The sequence below is a fragment of the Anguilla rostrata genome, chromosome 9 (assembly GCF_018555375.3).
Source record: "Anguilla rostrata isolate EN2019 chromosome 9, ASM1855537v3, whole genome shotgun sequence".
Classification (NCBI taxonomy): Eukaryota; Metazoa; Chordata; class Actinopteri; order Anguilliformes; family Anguillidae; genus Anguilla; species Anguilla rostrata.
Window position 1 is genome coordinate 52,683,707 of NC_057941.1, and position 13,466 is coordinate 52,697,172.

Genomic DNA, 13,466 nt, shown 5'->3' on the forward strand with positions numbered 1-13,466 from the left:
CTGCTTATAATCTTTTCCTAGTATCCCTCTCTCTATCCTTATTATTATCTGCTGCATGAATGTGATTATTGCTATTATTCTTTAATACTTAACGGTGATTATCGGTGCTCCTGTTGGTCCTGTAGTGACGAAGCGTAGACCATCGCATCTCACAGTCGGGCGTGGATGGGCGGGGACAGACACAACCGCTCTTTCAAGGACCGCCACCTGATCTGGCGCAGTGCGTGACACACCTGATCTTTCACAGAGACCCGGACACACCTGATCTTTCACAGAGACTCTGACACACCTGATCTTTCACAGAGACTCTGACACACCTGATCTTTCACGCAGTCACACTCATACACCTGATTAAACACACTGTCCCCATAGCGGGCCTGTGACACGCTGCGGTAAAGGCACTGTGTGTGTGTGTGTGTGTGTGTGTGCAACAATGACAGTTAGAGAAACATTAGAACTGAGACCTTTGAGACAGTGAAGGTCATAACAGTCAGCTCTCTCTCTCCCCCTTCCTCTCCCTCTCTCTCCCTCTCTCTCTCTCTCTCCTCCCTCTCTCTCCCCCTTCCTCTCTCTCTCTCTCTCCCTCTCTCCTGTGTGAAACACAGCCCCGCCCCCTCCAATCCACATCTGCCAGTGAGCACCGCTGCACACACCACACCCAGACTCTCACCCAGAGAGGTGCCAGACAGAGCCAGCCGCTAACGCTAACCGGCTAATTACACACACACACACACACACACACACACTCACTCACTCGCACACATAGATGCATGCACACAATGCACACACCCATACACACACGCACTCTCTCTCATACACACACACACACACTCACACCATGTACGCACACACACACAATCTCTCACACACGCACACACACAATCTCTCACACACACACATCCTCCAGTACACACACACAATCACACACACACGACACACACCTCTTTCACACACACACGCATCAGGTACAACAACAAGGTGTCACACACTCACTTCGGTGATCGCACACGTCTACTTGTGGTAGTCACACACTCGCTGTCAGATTGCAGAGGTTTTCCTCAGCAGTGAATTCAGGGTGGGGGGGGGTGGGGGTGTCAGCACCAATTACTGACTTGTGAATAACAATACATGGCCCAAAAATAATAGCATCGAGAGAGTGAACATCTAAAAGATAGCGCTATTATATAAACTATAAGTATGAAAATAACTTTTATTTTATTGTTTGGGATCCACTATAACTCATTTCAGATTGAGACACTGGTAGCAGAGAGGGGGAATGACAGCATCCCTGTGTGTGTGCGTGCGTGCGTGCGTGCGTGTGTGTGTCATGGTGTGTTTGTGTCTGTCTGTGGTGTGTGGTGGTGGTGTGTGTGTGTGTGTGTCTGTTGTGTGGTGTCTGTGTGTGTGTGTGTGTGTGTCTGGTGTGGTGTGTCCAGGTTAAACTTTAAGGACCCGGAGGCGGTGCGAGCTCTCACCTCTGTGTGTGTGTGTGTGTGTGTGTGTGTGTGTGTGTGGGTCCCCAGGTTGAACTTTAAGGACCCGGAGGCGGTGCGGGCTCTCACCTGCACCCTGCTGAAGGAGGATTTCGGGCTGAGCATCGAGATCCCCCTGGAGCGCCTCATCCCCACCGTCCCGCTCAGGCTGAACTACATCCACTGGGTGGAGGACCTGATCGGGGGGCAGGGCGACGGCGGGACCCGGCGGGGCATCGACATCGGTACACCCCCCGAAAGAGGGGGGGGGCGGGGGGCAGGGAGGGAGTGAGTTCGCTTATGCATGTGTGTGAGTGCTTGTGTGCGCGTGTTTGTGTGTGTGTGCGCGTGTGCGCGTGTGTCTGTGATTGTCCGTCTGTGTCTGTGATTAGTGTCAAGCTTGTGATGGATGGCGGTGTGTAGTCTGTGACCCATTTGGTGCCCTCAGACCGCCCCCCCATAGAGACCAACCTGTGTCACATTATACACACTAATGTGACACCCCTACACCCCCCCCCCCTTCTCTGAAGAACATAATGGGTTGAGTGATCCCAGGGCCATCTGTGTGTGCGTGTGGGCCTAAGTGGATGTGTGTGTGTGTGTGTGTGTGTGTGTGTGTGTGTGTGGTGTGGCCTCGGGAGTGGTACGTGTGTGTGTGTGTGTGTGTGGGGAGTGTGTGGTGTGTTGGGGTGTGGTGTTGTGTGTGCCTAAGTGGATACGGTGTGGTGTGTGTGGCCTGATGTGTGTGTGTGTGTGTGGGGGGCCTAAGTGGTAGTGTGTGTGTGTGTGTGTGTGTGTGTGTGTGGCTGTGGATACGTGTGGTGTGCCTAAGTGGTGTGTGTGTGTGTGCTGTGTGCTTGTGTGTGTGTGTTGTGTGGTGTGTGTGGTTCCTAAGTGGATGTGTGTGTGTGTGTGTGGTGTGTGCCTAAGTGGTGTGTGTGTGTGTGTGTGTGTGTGCGTGTGGCTAGTGGATGTGTGTGTTGGTGTGGCGTGGGCTAAGTGGTGTGTTGTGTGTGTGTGGCTAGGGGTGTGTGTGTGTGTGTGTGTTGGTGTGGCTAGTGGTACGTGTGTGTGTGTGTGTGTGGCCTGAGGTGGGTGTTGTGTTGTGTGTGGTGTGTGTGTTGTTGTTTGTCTGACCTTGTGGGGACCCCCAGGTACCGGCGCTTCCTGTATTTACCCTCTGCTGGGCGCCACCATGAACGGCTGGTTCTTCCTGGCCACTGAGGTGGACGACATCTGCTTCAACTTCGCCAAGAAGAACGTGGAGAACAACGGCCTGGCTGACCTCATCAAAGGTGAGCAGTCTAGGAACTACAGTGCCCCCTGTGGAAGGAGGAGAATATAGCAGTCTGTGGTACAGTGCCATACTGTGCTTAGTGGTTTATAAGTGTGTATAATGGGAGTTGATATGTATTGATAGTTCATCGCACCGATCTGTATGGTGTGGTGTTCTTCGCTGAGAGTTGTCAGTGGTTTGGTCAGAAGTGGTCTGTAGTAGTGGTCTGTGGTAATGGTCAGTTGTGTATGCTTTGGGTCAGTAGTGGTCTGTAGGTGTGTGTGTCCTTGGCTGATAGTTGTCAGTAATGGTCTGTAGTAGTGGTCTGCAGTAATGGTCTGTAGTAGTGGTCTGTAGTAAAGGTCTGTAGCAGTGGTCTGTAGTGGTCTGTTTGTGTGCTTTGGGTCAGTGGTGAAGGTTCCTCAGAAGACCCTGCTGATGGATGCTCTGAAGGAGGAGTCTGCGCTGGTGTACGACTTCTGCATGTGCAACCCACCCTTCTTCGCCAACCAGCTGGAGGCAAAGGTACACACACGTACTTATACACACACTCTCACACACACACACACACAGACCCACACACACACACATACACACACAGGTGTGTTGCTGTTCTGTTGCTGTATGATAATGTAGGTCAGAGCAGCTGCTCTCCTGTCAGTGTTTGGCAGGTGAGTTTGGCTCTGTGCAGCTGTGGCAGGAGGCAGGAGAGAGACGTTTTGGTGCATTGTGGGTAAAGATGTCAGACGGAGAGCGTGTTCGCGGTGGACCCCTGATACCGGGAGATTTACAGGACAGATGGCGAGGGTGGGGTCGGGGTAATGAGATTAATTACTGCTAGTCTGAGCCAATCAGTGCGTCGATGAGTCTGAGCCAATCAGTGCGTCGATGAGCCGGTCCAGTGTGTTTACGCTCCGCTCTGAGGAAGAGCGCTGTGGACATTCTGAGGAAGAGCGCTGTGGACATTCTGAGGAAGAGCGCTGTGGACATTCTGAGGAAGAGCGCTGTGGACATTCTGAGGAAGAGCGCTGTGGACATTCTGAGGAAGAGCGCTGTGGACATTCTGAGGAAGAGCGCTGTGGACATTCTGAGGAAGAGCGCTGTGGACATTCTGAGGAAGAGCGCTGTGGACATTCTGAGGAAGAGCGCTGGGACATTCTGAGGAAGAGCGCTGTGGACATTCTGAGGAAGAGCGCTGTGGACATTGAGGAAGAGCGCTGTGGACATTCTGAGGAAGAGCGCTGTGGACATTCTGAGGAAGAGCGCTGTGGACATTCTGAGGAAGAGCCCCTAAAACGCCGCGGCGACTCGCCGGAGGGTCGGGGAGCGGGCGGGGTCAGTAACCGTGGCAACGGAGCGCGGCGTATAGCGTTAGATGTGCAGGTGTTGCTGCCTTTGGTTTAACAGGGCTGTGTGTGTGTGTGTGTTTGTGTGTGAGTGTGTGAGTGTTTAATGTATGTGAGGAACATATGATTGAATGTGTTTTATGTGCCTGGCAGACAAAGTGTGTAGATCAAAGCACAGTGCGGTGTGGCCCTGTTGTGACAGAATATAGACACTAAGAAAAGGAATGAAAAGAACCTGGATGGATAAAAGTACCGAAATAAAAACACATTTATCTGGAAAGATGCCTGATTAGAATGGATGTAACAGGAGTACGATCCGACACACAGAGGGATCAAATGCACACACAAAGGAAATGAAAGTAGCTGTGATCTTTCTCTCTCCTCATCCCCATTTCCCCCCTCTCTTCCCCCCCCCCACCCCCTCGCAGGGTGTGAACTCCCGGAACTCTCGGCGCCCCCCGCCCAGCTCGGTGAACACCGGGGGGGTGACGGAGATCATGGCCGAGGGGGGGGAGCTGGAGTTTGTGAAGAGGATCATTCACGACAGCCTGCAACTGAAAGGGAGACTGCGGTGAGAGAAGGACGGACAGACAGACGGACGGACAGACAGACAGACAGACGGGCGGACGGACAGACAGACAGACAGACGGACAGACGGACGGACGGACAGACAGACAGTAGTGCTGTCGTGGTGTAGTGGTCAAAGAGTCACTCTTTTAACCAGGGGGTTGCAGGTTTGAAGCCTTTCTGCTGTAGAGCTTCTGCGAGGCTCGTTCTGTTTAAGGGCCGTCCCTGTCCCTGGCGCCTGGACGGGGCCCCAGGGTCCGGTGCAGAACCCGGACCGCTGGGGGCGGGACGTTTGGGTCAGCCGAGACCTCGGCGTCTGGTCGGTGGTCCGTGACCGCTGCCGGTCGGCCTGGCTCCTGCGGCCCACCTGCGGAGCTGCTCGCCCTCCTCCCGCCTTTTTTTCTCGCCTCTTCTGCAAAGAAGAAAAGGTGGAGGAGAGGAGAAGAAGAAACAGTAGAGAGGAGGTATAGAGAGAGAGATAGAGGGAGAGGGGGTATGAGAGAGGGAGAGGAGGAGAGGAGAGGGGGTATGAGAGGAGGAGAGGAGAGGGGGAGAGGGTCTCACAGGGTAATGGAGCCGTATGGTGAGGGAGGCGGATCTGTCTTCCTGCGTTTATTTAATCCATCAGTAGACAAGGGGAACAATCTCCCCAATTACCCCCCCAACACACACACACACACACACACACACACACACACACACACATACACACACACACTCCCCCCCAAACACACACACACACACACACACATACACACTCCCCCACCATTACCCCCCCCCCCAACACACACACACACACATACACACTCCCCCCCCCAAACACACACAAGCACACACGCTCCCCCCTGCTGGGACCAGCTGTGGAACACCCCCCCCCCCCCATACAGAGACCTGTCAGAGGCCTGGCGGACTGAGACGGGGGGGTGGGGGGCTGCTTGATTAGAGCCCCCACACCTGGGTCCCCTGCTGGGACGGGGGGAGGGGTGCAGGTGGGGGGGGGGAGCAGGGGGTCCTGTGGGAACCCCCCCCCCCTCGCGCTGCAGGCTGGTCCTGCGTGGGCTTGTCTGTGTCGTCCTGTTTGAAAATAAACTTCCGTCTCCCCGAGCTTTACACCAGCAGCTTACCTCCAATACCGCCATCCTCACACACACACACACTCACACACACACACACACTCTCTCTCACACACACACACACACACACACACACACACACACACACACACACTCTCACCACACACACACACTCACACACACACACACACACACTCACACACACACTCACACACACACACACACACACACACACACACACACACACACACACACACTCACACACACGCACACACACACTCTCACACACACGCACACACACACACACACTCTCACGCACACACACACACACACACACACACACACACACACACTCTCACACACACACGCACACACACACGCCACCTGTCCTCTGTCTCACAGGCCCGTCTGACGCAGGTGCGCTGCTCAGAAGGTGGCGGTTGTCGAGGACGACGGATCACGGGGGGGGGGGGGGGGGGGGGCGGTGTGTTGCTGCATGTTATGCTTACTGACAGTCCCTCGGTGCCCCCCCCTCGCAGTCAGACAGCGGTGAACGAGGATCAGACGCACCCCCAGCGTAGCAAATTGGGAGACATCTGTGGGCGTTAGACCTGTTTAATATTTGATATCACACTGTGAGGAGCCCTCACACCCCCCCAACCCGCCCCCTACCCCCCACTCGCCCTCCACAGACACTGCTCCCAGCATGCACCACTGCCCCCTCCCCCCGGAGGTTTCGTCCTGTAGCACTTCCAGGAGGGAGGACGCCGTAGTCCTGTCTCTGACCTGGGGGGGGCGGGCCAGCCAATCGCGGCGAGCGAAGCCTCTGGTGTCGCGCTTGGAGCCGCAGCAGAAAGGCTGTCCTGTAGAAGAGGGGTGGAGGATCGGGGCCTGGTCGTGTTTCGGTTGGGAGAGGATCGGGGCCTGGTCGTGTTTCGGTTGGGAGAGGATCAGGGCCTGGTCGTGTTCCGGTTGGGAGAGGATCGGGGCCTGGTCGTGTTCCGGTTGGGAGAGGATCGGGGCCTGGTCGTGTTTCGGTTGGGAGAGGATCAGGGCCTGGTCGTGTTCCGGTTGGGAGAGGATCGGGGCCTGGTCGTGTTCCGGTTGGGAGAGGATCGGGGCCTGGTCGTGTTTCGGTTGGGAGAGGATCAGGGCCTGGTCGTGTTCCGGTTGGGAGAGGATCGGGGCCTGGTCGTGTTTCGGTTGGGAGAGGATCGGGGCCTGGTCGTGTTTCGGTTGGGAGAGGATCAGGGCCTGGTCGTGTTTCGGTTGGGAGAGGATCGGGCCTGGTCGTGTTTCGGTTGGGAGAGGATCGGGCCTGGTCGTGTTTCGGTTGGGAGAGGATCTGGGCCTGGTCGTGTTTCGGTTGGGAGAGGATCTGGGCCTGGTCGTGTTTCGGTTGGGAGAGGGTCACACACGTGCAGTTAGCCGCGAGAGCGCACAGGCTGGAGTGTGTGTGTGGAGTGTGTGTTCTGTTCTGTCTCCTTTTTCTGGGTTTGCTTTTACATTGCCCTTAATCCCCCCCCCCCCCACCCCATCTTTTTCCACGGATCTGAAGCCCACGCCGCTGTGTGTGGTCTCATGGGCAAACGGCTGGAATTCCATGGGGTTGAGGTGGGATGGGGTTGGGGGAGGGTTGTATAAGTAAAACCCCGTCGGGTTTCCGCAGGTGTACCTGTATGAGCCCCTGTACAGGGAGTCCCCCCCACCCCCACGGGACTGATGTGGACTCACTGCTGTTAGTGTCGGTCTTAGTTCTTGTACTAAATGTACATGGAAGATGCCCTTAATCACCCTGTTTTTTACATGTGATACATTTATACAGTTGAGTGTGTTCAATGCCCTTTGCCACTGCTCCAGCTGGGATTCAAACCTGCAACCGTCTGCTTTCAAGTTGCCTGATTTTGTCACAGTGCTTTTTAATGAGCTGCTCTTCTAATCACTGCTATTGGTTCATGCCCTTTTGGCCCCGCCCAGTGATTTAGCTGCGTTGCTTCCTGTTTGCAGGTGGTACAGTTGCATGCTGGGAAAAAAGTGCAGCCTGGCGCCTTTGAAGGAGGAGCTGAGGAAACATGGGGTGAGTGCAGCTGTACACACAGCTGTAGGCATCACACAGCTTTACTTGTGTGTGTGTGTTAACTGTGTGTGTGTGTTGTATTAACAGTGTGTGTGTGTGTGTGTGTTAACTGTGTGTGTGTGTTGTATTAACTGTGTGTGTTCCTCTCTCTCTGTGCAGGTACCCAGGGTGACGCACACTGAGTTCTGTCAGGGACGCACAATGCGCTGGGCTCTGGCCTGGAGCTTCTACGATGATGTCGCCGTGCCGGTGAGTGTGAGGGGGCCGAGTCAGGCCGGGCGGTTGCCGTGTGGGGGCGGAGTCAGGCCGGGCGGTTGCCGTGTGGGGGCGGAGTCAGGCCGGGTGGTTGCTGGGTTGGGGGCGGTGCTTCTCTGCTCTTCTCGCTGAATTATGCATTCCGGCCCCTTCCATTAAAGGCACTTAACCCGCTTCCAGGAGCTGCTCTGTTCCCTAATTTACTGTATCCTGGCAACAGTTGCCGAGGCTGCATGTGCGTGCGCACTACTGCTGCACAGGAAGAGAGAGAGAGAAAGAGAGAGGGGGAAATGAGTGGATGGAGAGAGGGAGAGAGAGGAGTTTGGCACAGGTGAGGGGCGAGATGGAGGAGTATTGCTGTGTGAGGGAAAGAGAGACAGAGCGGGAGAAAGAGAGGGGGGGAGAGAGAGAGAGAGATGGAGGGAGAGAGAGTGGGGGAGAGGGAAAGACAGACTTTCTGACTTTGAAAAGCCCTTGCATTGCATTAAAGCCCAGGGTGCATTCGGGGGGAAAACGCGTTTAACACTGAGCCAATGACCGAACCCCATCGACACAGAACAATTACAGGTGAACAAGGAGAGAGACGGAGAGAGAGAGAGAGGGAGGGAGGGAGGGAGAGAGGGAGAGAGAGGGAGAGAGAGAGGGAGGGAGGGAGAGAGGGAGAGAGAGGGAGGGAGGGAGGGAGAGAGAGAGGTGTGAGTGGTGCAGGTGTAAAGCAGAGCTGCAGAATGGGGTCACTGTGTGATTCGGGTCCCATGTGACTCTTCCATACAGGGGCACTTGAGCAGAAAGATTGGCCTACATTCTGCCCCCCCATCTCCCCCCACTGCCTCCACCACCTCTCCCCCCCATCTCCCCCCCGGAGACCAGTCTGAGGTGGATGTGATCTGAAAGTCTGCAAATTACACTTTCTCTCCCACCCTTTCCCTCTCTCTTTCTCTCCTTCCCACTCTCCCTTTCCTTTCTCTTCACCCTCTTCCCCTTTATTTCCTTCTCTCTCTCTCTCTCTCTCTCCCTCCCTCTCCTCCCTTTAGCTTCCTGCTCCTCCTGTCTCTGTGTTTTTGCTCTTTGTGCTGTGCTACCCTCGTTGATCTCTGCAGAGTAAAAGCCCTTTGCTTGTGTGTGTTATTCCATAGTATCAGTATCCGTTGTGTGTAAAGGATGTGTCTGTGCACACGCTGGCTGTGTGTGTGTGTGTGTGTGTGTGTGTGTGTGATACAGTGTGTGGGTGTAAAGGATGTGTCTGTGCACACGTTGGCTGTGTGTGTGTGTGTGTGTGTGTGTGTGTGTGTGTAACGGATGTGTCTCTGCACACACTGGCTGCTTTGATGGATTTTATTGATTTTTCCTCCACTGTGAGCAGCAGGTTTATCAGGAAACAAAGACAGCCAGCGATCTCTCACACTAAGGTGGAGTTCTGTATGGCAAGGGCGGGGTTTATCATGATAAGGGCAGGTTTATCATGACACAGACAGGGTTTATCATGATATGGATGAGGTTTATCATGACACAGGCAGGGTTTATCATGACAAGGGCAGGGTTTGTCATGATATGGATGAGGTTTATCATGACACAGGCAGGGTTTATCATGACAAGGGCAGGGTTTGTCATGATATGGATGGGGTTTATCATGACAAGGGCGGGTTTATTATAATATGGGCGGGGTTTATCCCAGCAATGTAGTTTTCGATTTAGCGCTCAAGTGCCCGTCCCATCACTGCAGCCTCTTCTGCCTGTTCAGAGAAGCGGGGCCTGGCAGCCCCCAAAGCCCTGCCCCCCCCCACCTCCCCCAGCCTGCTGACCGTAGCCTCCCTTCTTGGGCGGGGCTCTGGTTTGGGTTCCGCCGCTCTCGGGGCGTGGTCAGGGTTTGACTGTGGACCTCGGGGCGTGGCATTAACAGAGGCTCGGCCAATAAGCAAAAAAGTTTTTTTTTAATCTGCTCCTGTGATTGGTTCCTCTGGCGGCTGAACCTTTGTTCTGAGAGCTGAGCTGTGTGATGTCACTGATTGGCTGAGTGTTTTACTGGTTGATTGATCTCTGGCTCAGTGCTTCTCTGTAAACAACTGACTGCAACTGCGTGTGTGTGTGTGTGTGTGTGTGTGTGTGTGTGTGTGTGTGTGTGTGTGTGTGTATGTGTGTGTGTGCGCGTGCGTGTAGTAAGATTGTTGAAGCGCATTGTCTGCTCTCAGTTTGACTCCTGCACTGCATTGGTTCAGCTCTCCTGTCTCTGTAGTGGAGAAGGGGAAAATGCAGCTGAGGGAGCCCTCTGCTGGCTGTCTCAGATATTGCAGCATTATTTTTATTGCAAGTCACTGCCCATTGGTTCACAGTTGATGGTCGGTTTTTTTTCCCAGTCTGAGCAGAGGCTGATATCTCTGTTATAAGTAAAATGAGTCACATCTCAGTCTACCTTTCTTAAAATTTAGCTGTTTTTGCAGAGGTTTTATCCGGCACTCAAAAATAGTTATTTTAAAAGCATTGATTATATTTCTGGAGGTAAAAGGGGAAGCTTCCTACTTTAGGTTTTCTCAGAGAGGACAGACACAGCCTCTCTCTCCTCTCACTCTCTCTTTCTGTCCCCTCTCATCCATGTCTTCTCTCCCTTTCTTCTCTCCTTCTCTCTTTTCTTTGTCTGTCTCACTCTTATCGTTTTCCCCATACTCCACAGCGGTTACCATGGAGACCAGAACTGTGAACTGTCTCGGCCTACCTTAGATAATGAAACTTTATGTCTGTGTGTGCGTGTGTCTGTGTGTGTGTCTGTGTATAAGTGTGTGTGTTTATAAGCGTGTATAAGTTTGTGCGTATGTGTGTACAAGTGTGCATGTGTGTTTGTGTATGTGTGTGTGAGTTAGAGTTAGAGTGAGAATGAAAGTGAGTGTGAGCGTGAGCGTGTGTGATGTGTGTGTGTGATGTGTGTGTGTGTGTGTATGCGTGTGTGTGTGTGTGTGTGTGTGTGTGATGTGTGTGTGTGATGTGTGCGCGTGTGGAACTCCTGATGCTGCTGGCCTTGTCACATGCTCCTTCTCTCCATCTGAAAGGATCGCACTCATTAGCCTTGAGACAATGCCACCCCTCACAACACTGACACAACACTCACACCGCACTCACAGACTGTGCTGTGCCTGGCCCTGGGTTCGAGGCCTGGGTCTGAATTCAGGGGGGGACTGAGGGGCAGATGAGCCTGGATTGGGGGGTGCGGTGTTTAGTCAGGCCTGTGTTCTCGTTACCCTCAAATTGTCTCTCCCTCCTCAGTCCCCCCCCTGTAAGAAGCGCAAGCTGGAGAAGGCCCGGAAGCCTCTGACTTTCTCAGTGCTGAAGCCGACAGTGAAGCTGCTCAGAGCCCCAGAGAGCGGCGACCCCGCCCCCTGCCCTGTGGAGCTCATCACCGCCTGGCTGGAGAAAACCCTCACCGAGCTCAAGGTCTGTACTGTGTAGCATGTGTAATATCTGATAGCATAGCGTGTATAGCATGTGATGCTAGCATGGCATGTATAGCATATGATATTAGCGTAGTGTATATAGCATGTGATGCTAGCGTAGCACGTGTAGCATATGATGATAGCATAGCGTATAAAGTGTGTGATGCTAGATGATGTTAGCTATGATGATAGCATAGCGTATAAAGTGTGTGATGCTAGCATAGCATGTATAGCATATGATGATAGCATAGCGTATAAAGCGTGTGATGCTAGCATAGCATGTATAGCATATGATGATAGCATAGCGTATAAAGCGTGTGATGCTAGCGTAGCGCGTGACGTGTCTCCGCAGGTGCTGCACAAGCGCGTTCCCGGAGAGGAGGAGGCGGAGCTGAGCCTCTTCCTGACGGCGGTGGAGAACTCCTGGGTGCACATCCGGCAGCGGCGGCGGGACCACGGGAGGCAGCTGCGCGAGCTCCCCAGGGCACCCCCTGCTGGAGGCAACGTCACACTGCACCCGGCCGAAACGCCCCAGCCCACGCAGGACCCCCCGGACCCGGGGTCGCAGGTCACAGACGAGGGGGGGCCGGACTCCCGGGGGGGCGAGGGGCCGGAGGAAGTCCCCGTCGCAGTGGAACAGGAAGCGGAGAGCGGGACGCCCCCCTCCGGCCCCGCCCAGCCCCCCAGCCCGGGCTCGGTGCAGCACTTCCTGTTTAAGTGCCTGCTGAGCGTGCGTGAGGAGGGCGGGTCGGGGGACGTGGGGGTGCAGATGCACTGGGTGGAGGGGCAGAACCGCGATCTGATGAACCAGCTCTGCACCTACCTGAAAAACACACTCCACCGGCTGGCCTCGGCACCCCCTGCACCCCCGCTGGCCTCCCCATGACCTCCCCTCTGACCTTCCTGTGACCACCATATGACCTCCAGTGCTACTTTCCCTTGAGCCTGTGACAGTTTTGTTTTTTTAAATTGGGACACTCGGTTGTAGTAGATTTTGCCCCACGGACAGAATAACCCGCTTGCGCAGGGAAGGAAACTTTTGTTCCATTTTAATGAATTTCTTGTTTAGTAGTGTACAGAGTCCAGAGTCTCAGTGCCGGTCAGCGTGTCTTTATATGTGTGTATCGTGCTACAGTCCGGGCTCTTTTGCCGCGCACTGGTTTTTTAAACATTGTTTTTTCATAAGCCCTTTGGTTTGGTTTCTGGTTCCGGTTGGTTTTTGGTTAATTTCCGGCCTTTTCTGGACAATAAAGTTCGGTTCGGTTCTGTTTGGTGGAGTTCGGTTTGGTTTTATTCCGGCTGGGATTGGCTGTGGATATCAGCGCTTTAACTCTCCCAAACTCTTTAGTGCTGCAAAACCACCCCAAGAATGAATCTGGGACTTAAGCTGCAATTCCTCCGTTTAGCCAGAAGGTGGAGCACTTTCCCTGCTTTAGAGCTGTCAGGAGAGGTTGTAGTGATTGACTGTGTATATTTGGATTGACGGGTAGTCACCGGCGGCTGCATTAGACACTTCTGAAGAGTGTATTTGTGGGATTTATTTTCCTGTCCTCTAAATTGTAGTAAACACAAGTTTTAAAACCTTCTGACTCATGCAGCTGGTACATTAAGTCATCAGCATTGACATACTGAGCAGAAGAACAAACACACACGCATGCACTCACACACACACACGCACACACTCGCGCGCACACACACACACACACAGGCTCTGTGGGCGGGGTCATCTCCCACACTGTCCCTGTAGCAGGAAGTGGCAGCCGATGCGCGCTTCCTGAGAGGAAACAGGAAGTCTGGAAGACCGCTCCAGTAACAGGGGAGTGGGGGGGTGGGGGCTGGCCGGGCGTGTGATGTGCTTCTGAGCCCAGCGAAGTTCTACTTCAGATCAGAGTGACTGATCTTGGATCAGTACCTGCCTCTCATACAGAACAGCAGCGGTCCGGGTGAGGAGCCAACAGACTGATCCCAGATCAGCACT

General features: G+C 54.1%; 1 protein-coding gene across 3 annotated transcripts in view; it reads left to right on the plus strand.

The window, feature by feature from the left end:
• Positions 1 to 12,758, plus strand: part of mettl16 (methyltransferase 16, N6-methyladenosine) — a 17,432-nt gene extending 4,674 nt beyond the window's left edge. For all 3 annotated transcript variants that reach the window (XM_064352882.1, XM_064352880.1, XM_064352881.1), the window contains exons 3-10: positions 1,524 to 1,717; positions 2,627 to 2,767; positions 3,158 to 3,273; positions 4,523 to 4,665; positions 7,742 to 7,811; positions 7,971 to 8,060; positions 11,322 to 11,489; positions 11,841 to 12,758. In XM_064352882.1, the coding sequence (XP_064208952.1) occupies positions 1,524 to 1,717; positions 2,627 to 2,767; positions 3,158 to 3,273; positions 4,523 to 4,665; positions 7,742 to 7,811; positions 7,971 to 8,060; positions 11,322 to 11,489; positions 11,841 to 12,374 (1,456 nt within the window). In that variant the 3' untranslated portion in view covers positions 12,375 to 12,758. The remainder of the gene's footprint in view (positions 1 to 1,523; positions 1,718 to 2,626; positions 2,768 to 3,157; positions 3,274 to 4,522; positions 4,666 to 7,741; positions 7,812 to 7,970; positions 8,061 to 11,321; positions 11,490 to 11,840) is intronic.
• Positions 12,759 to 13,466: the final 708 nt, after the last annotated feature.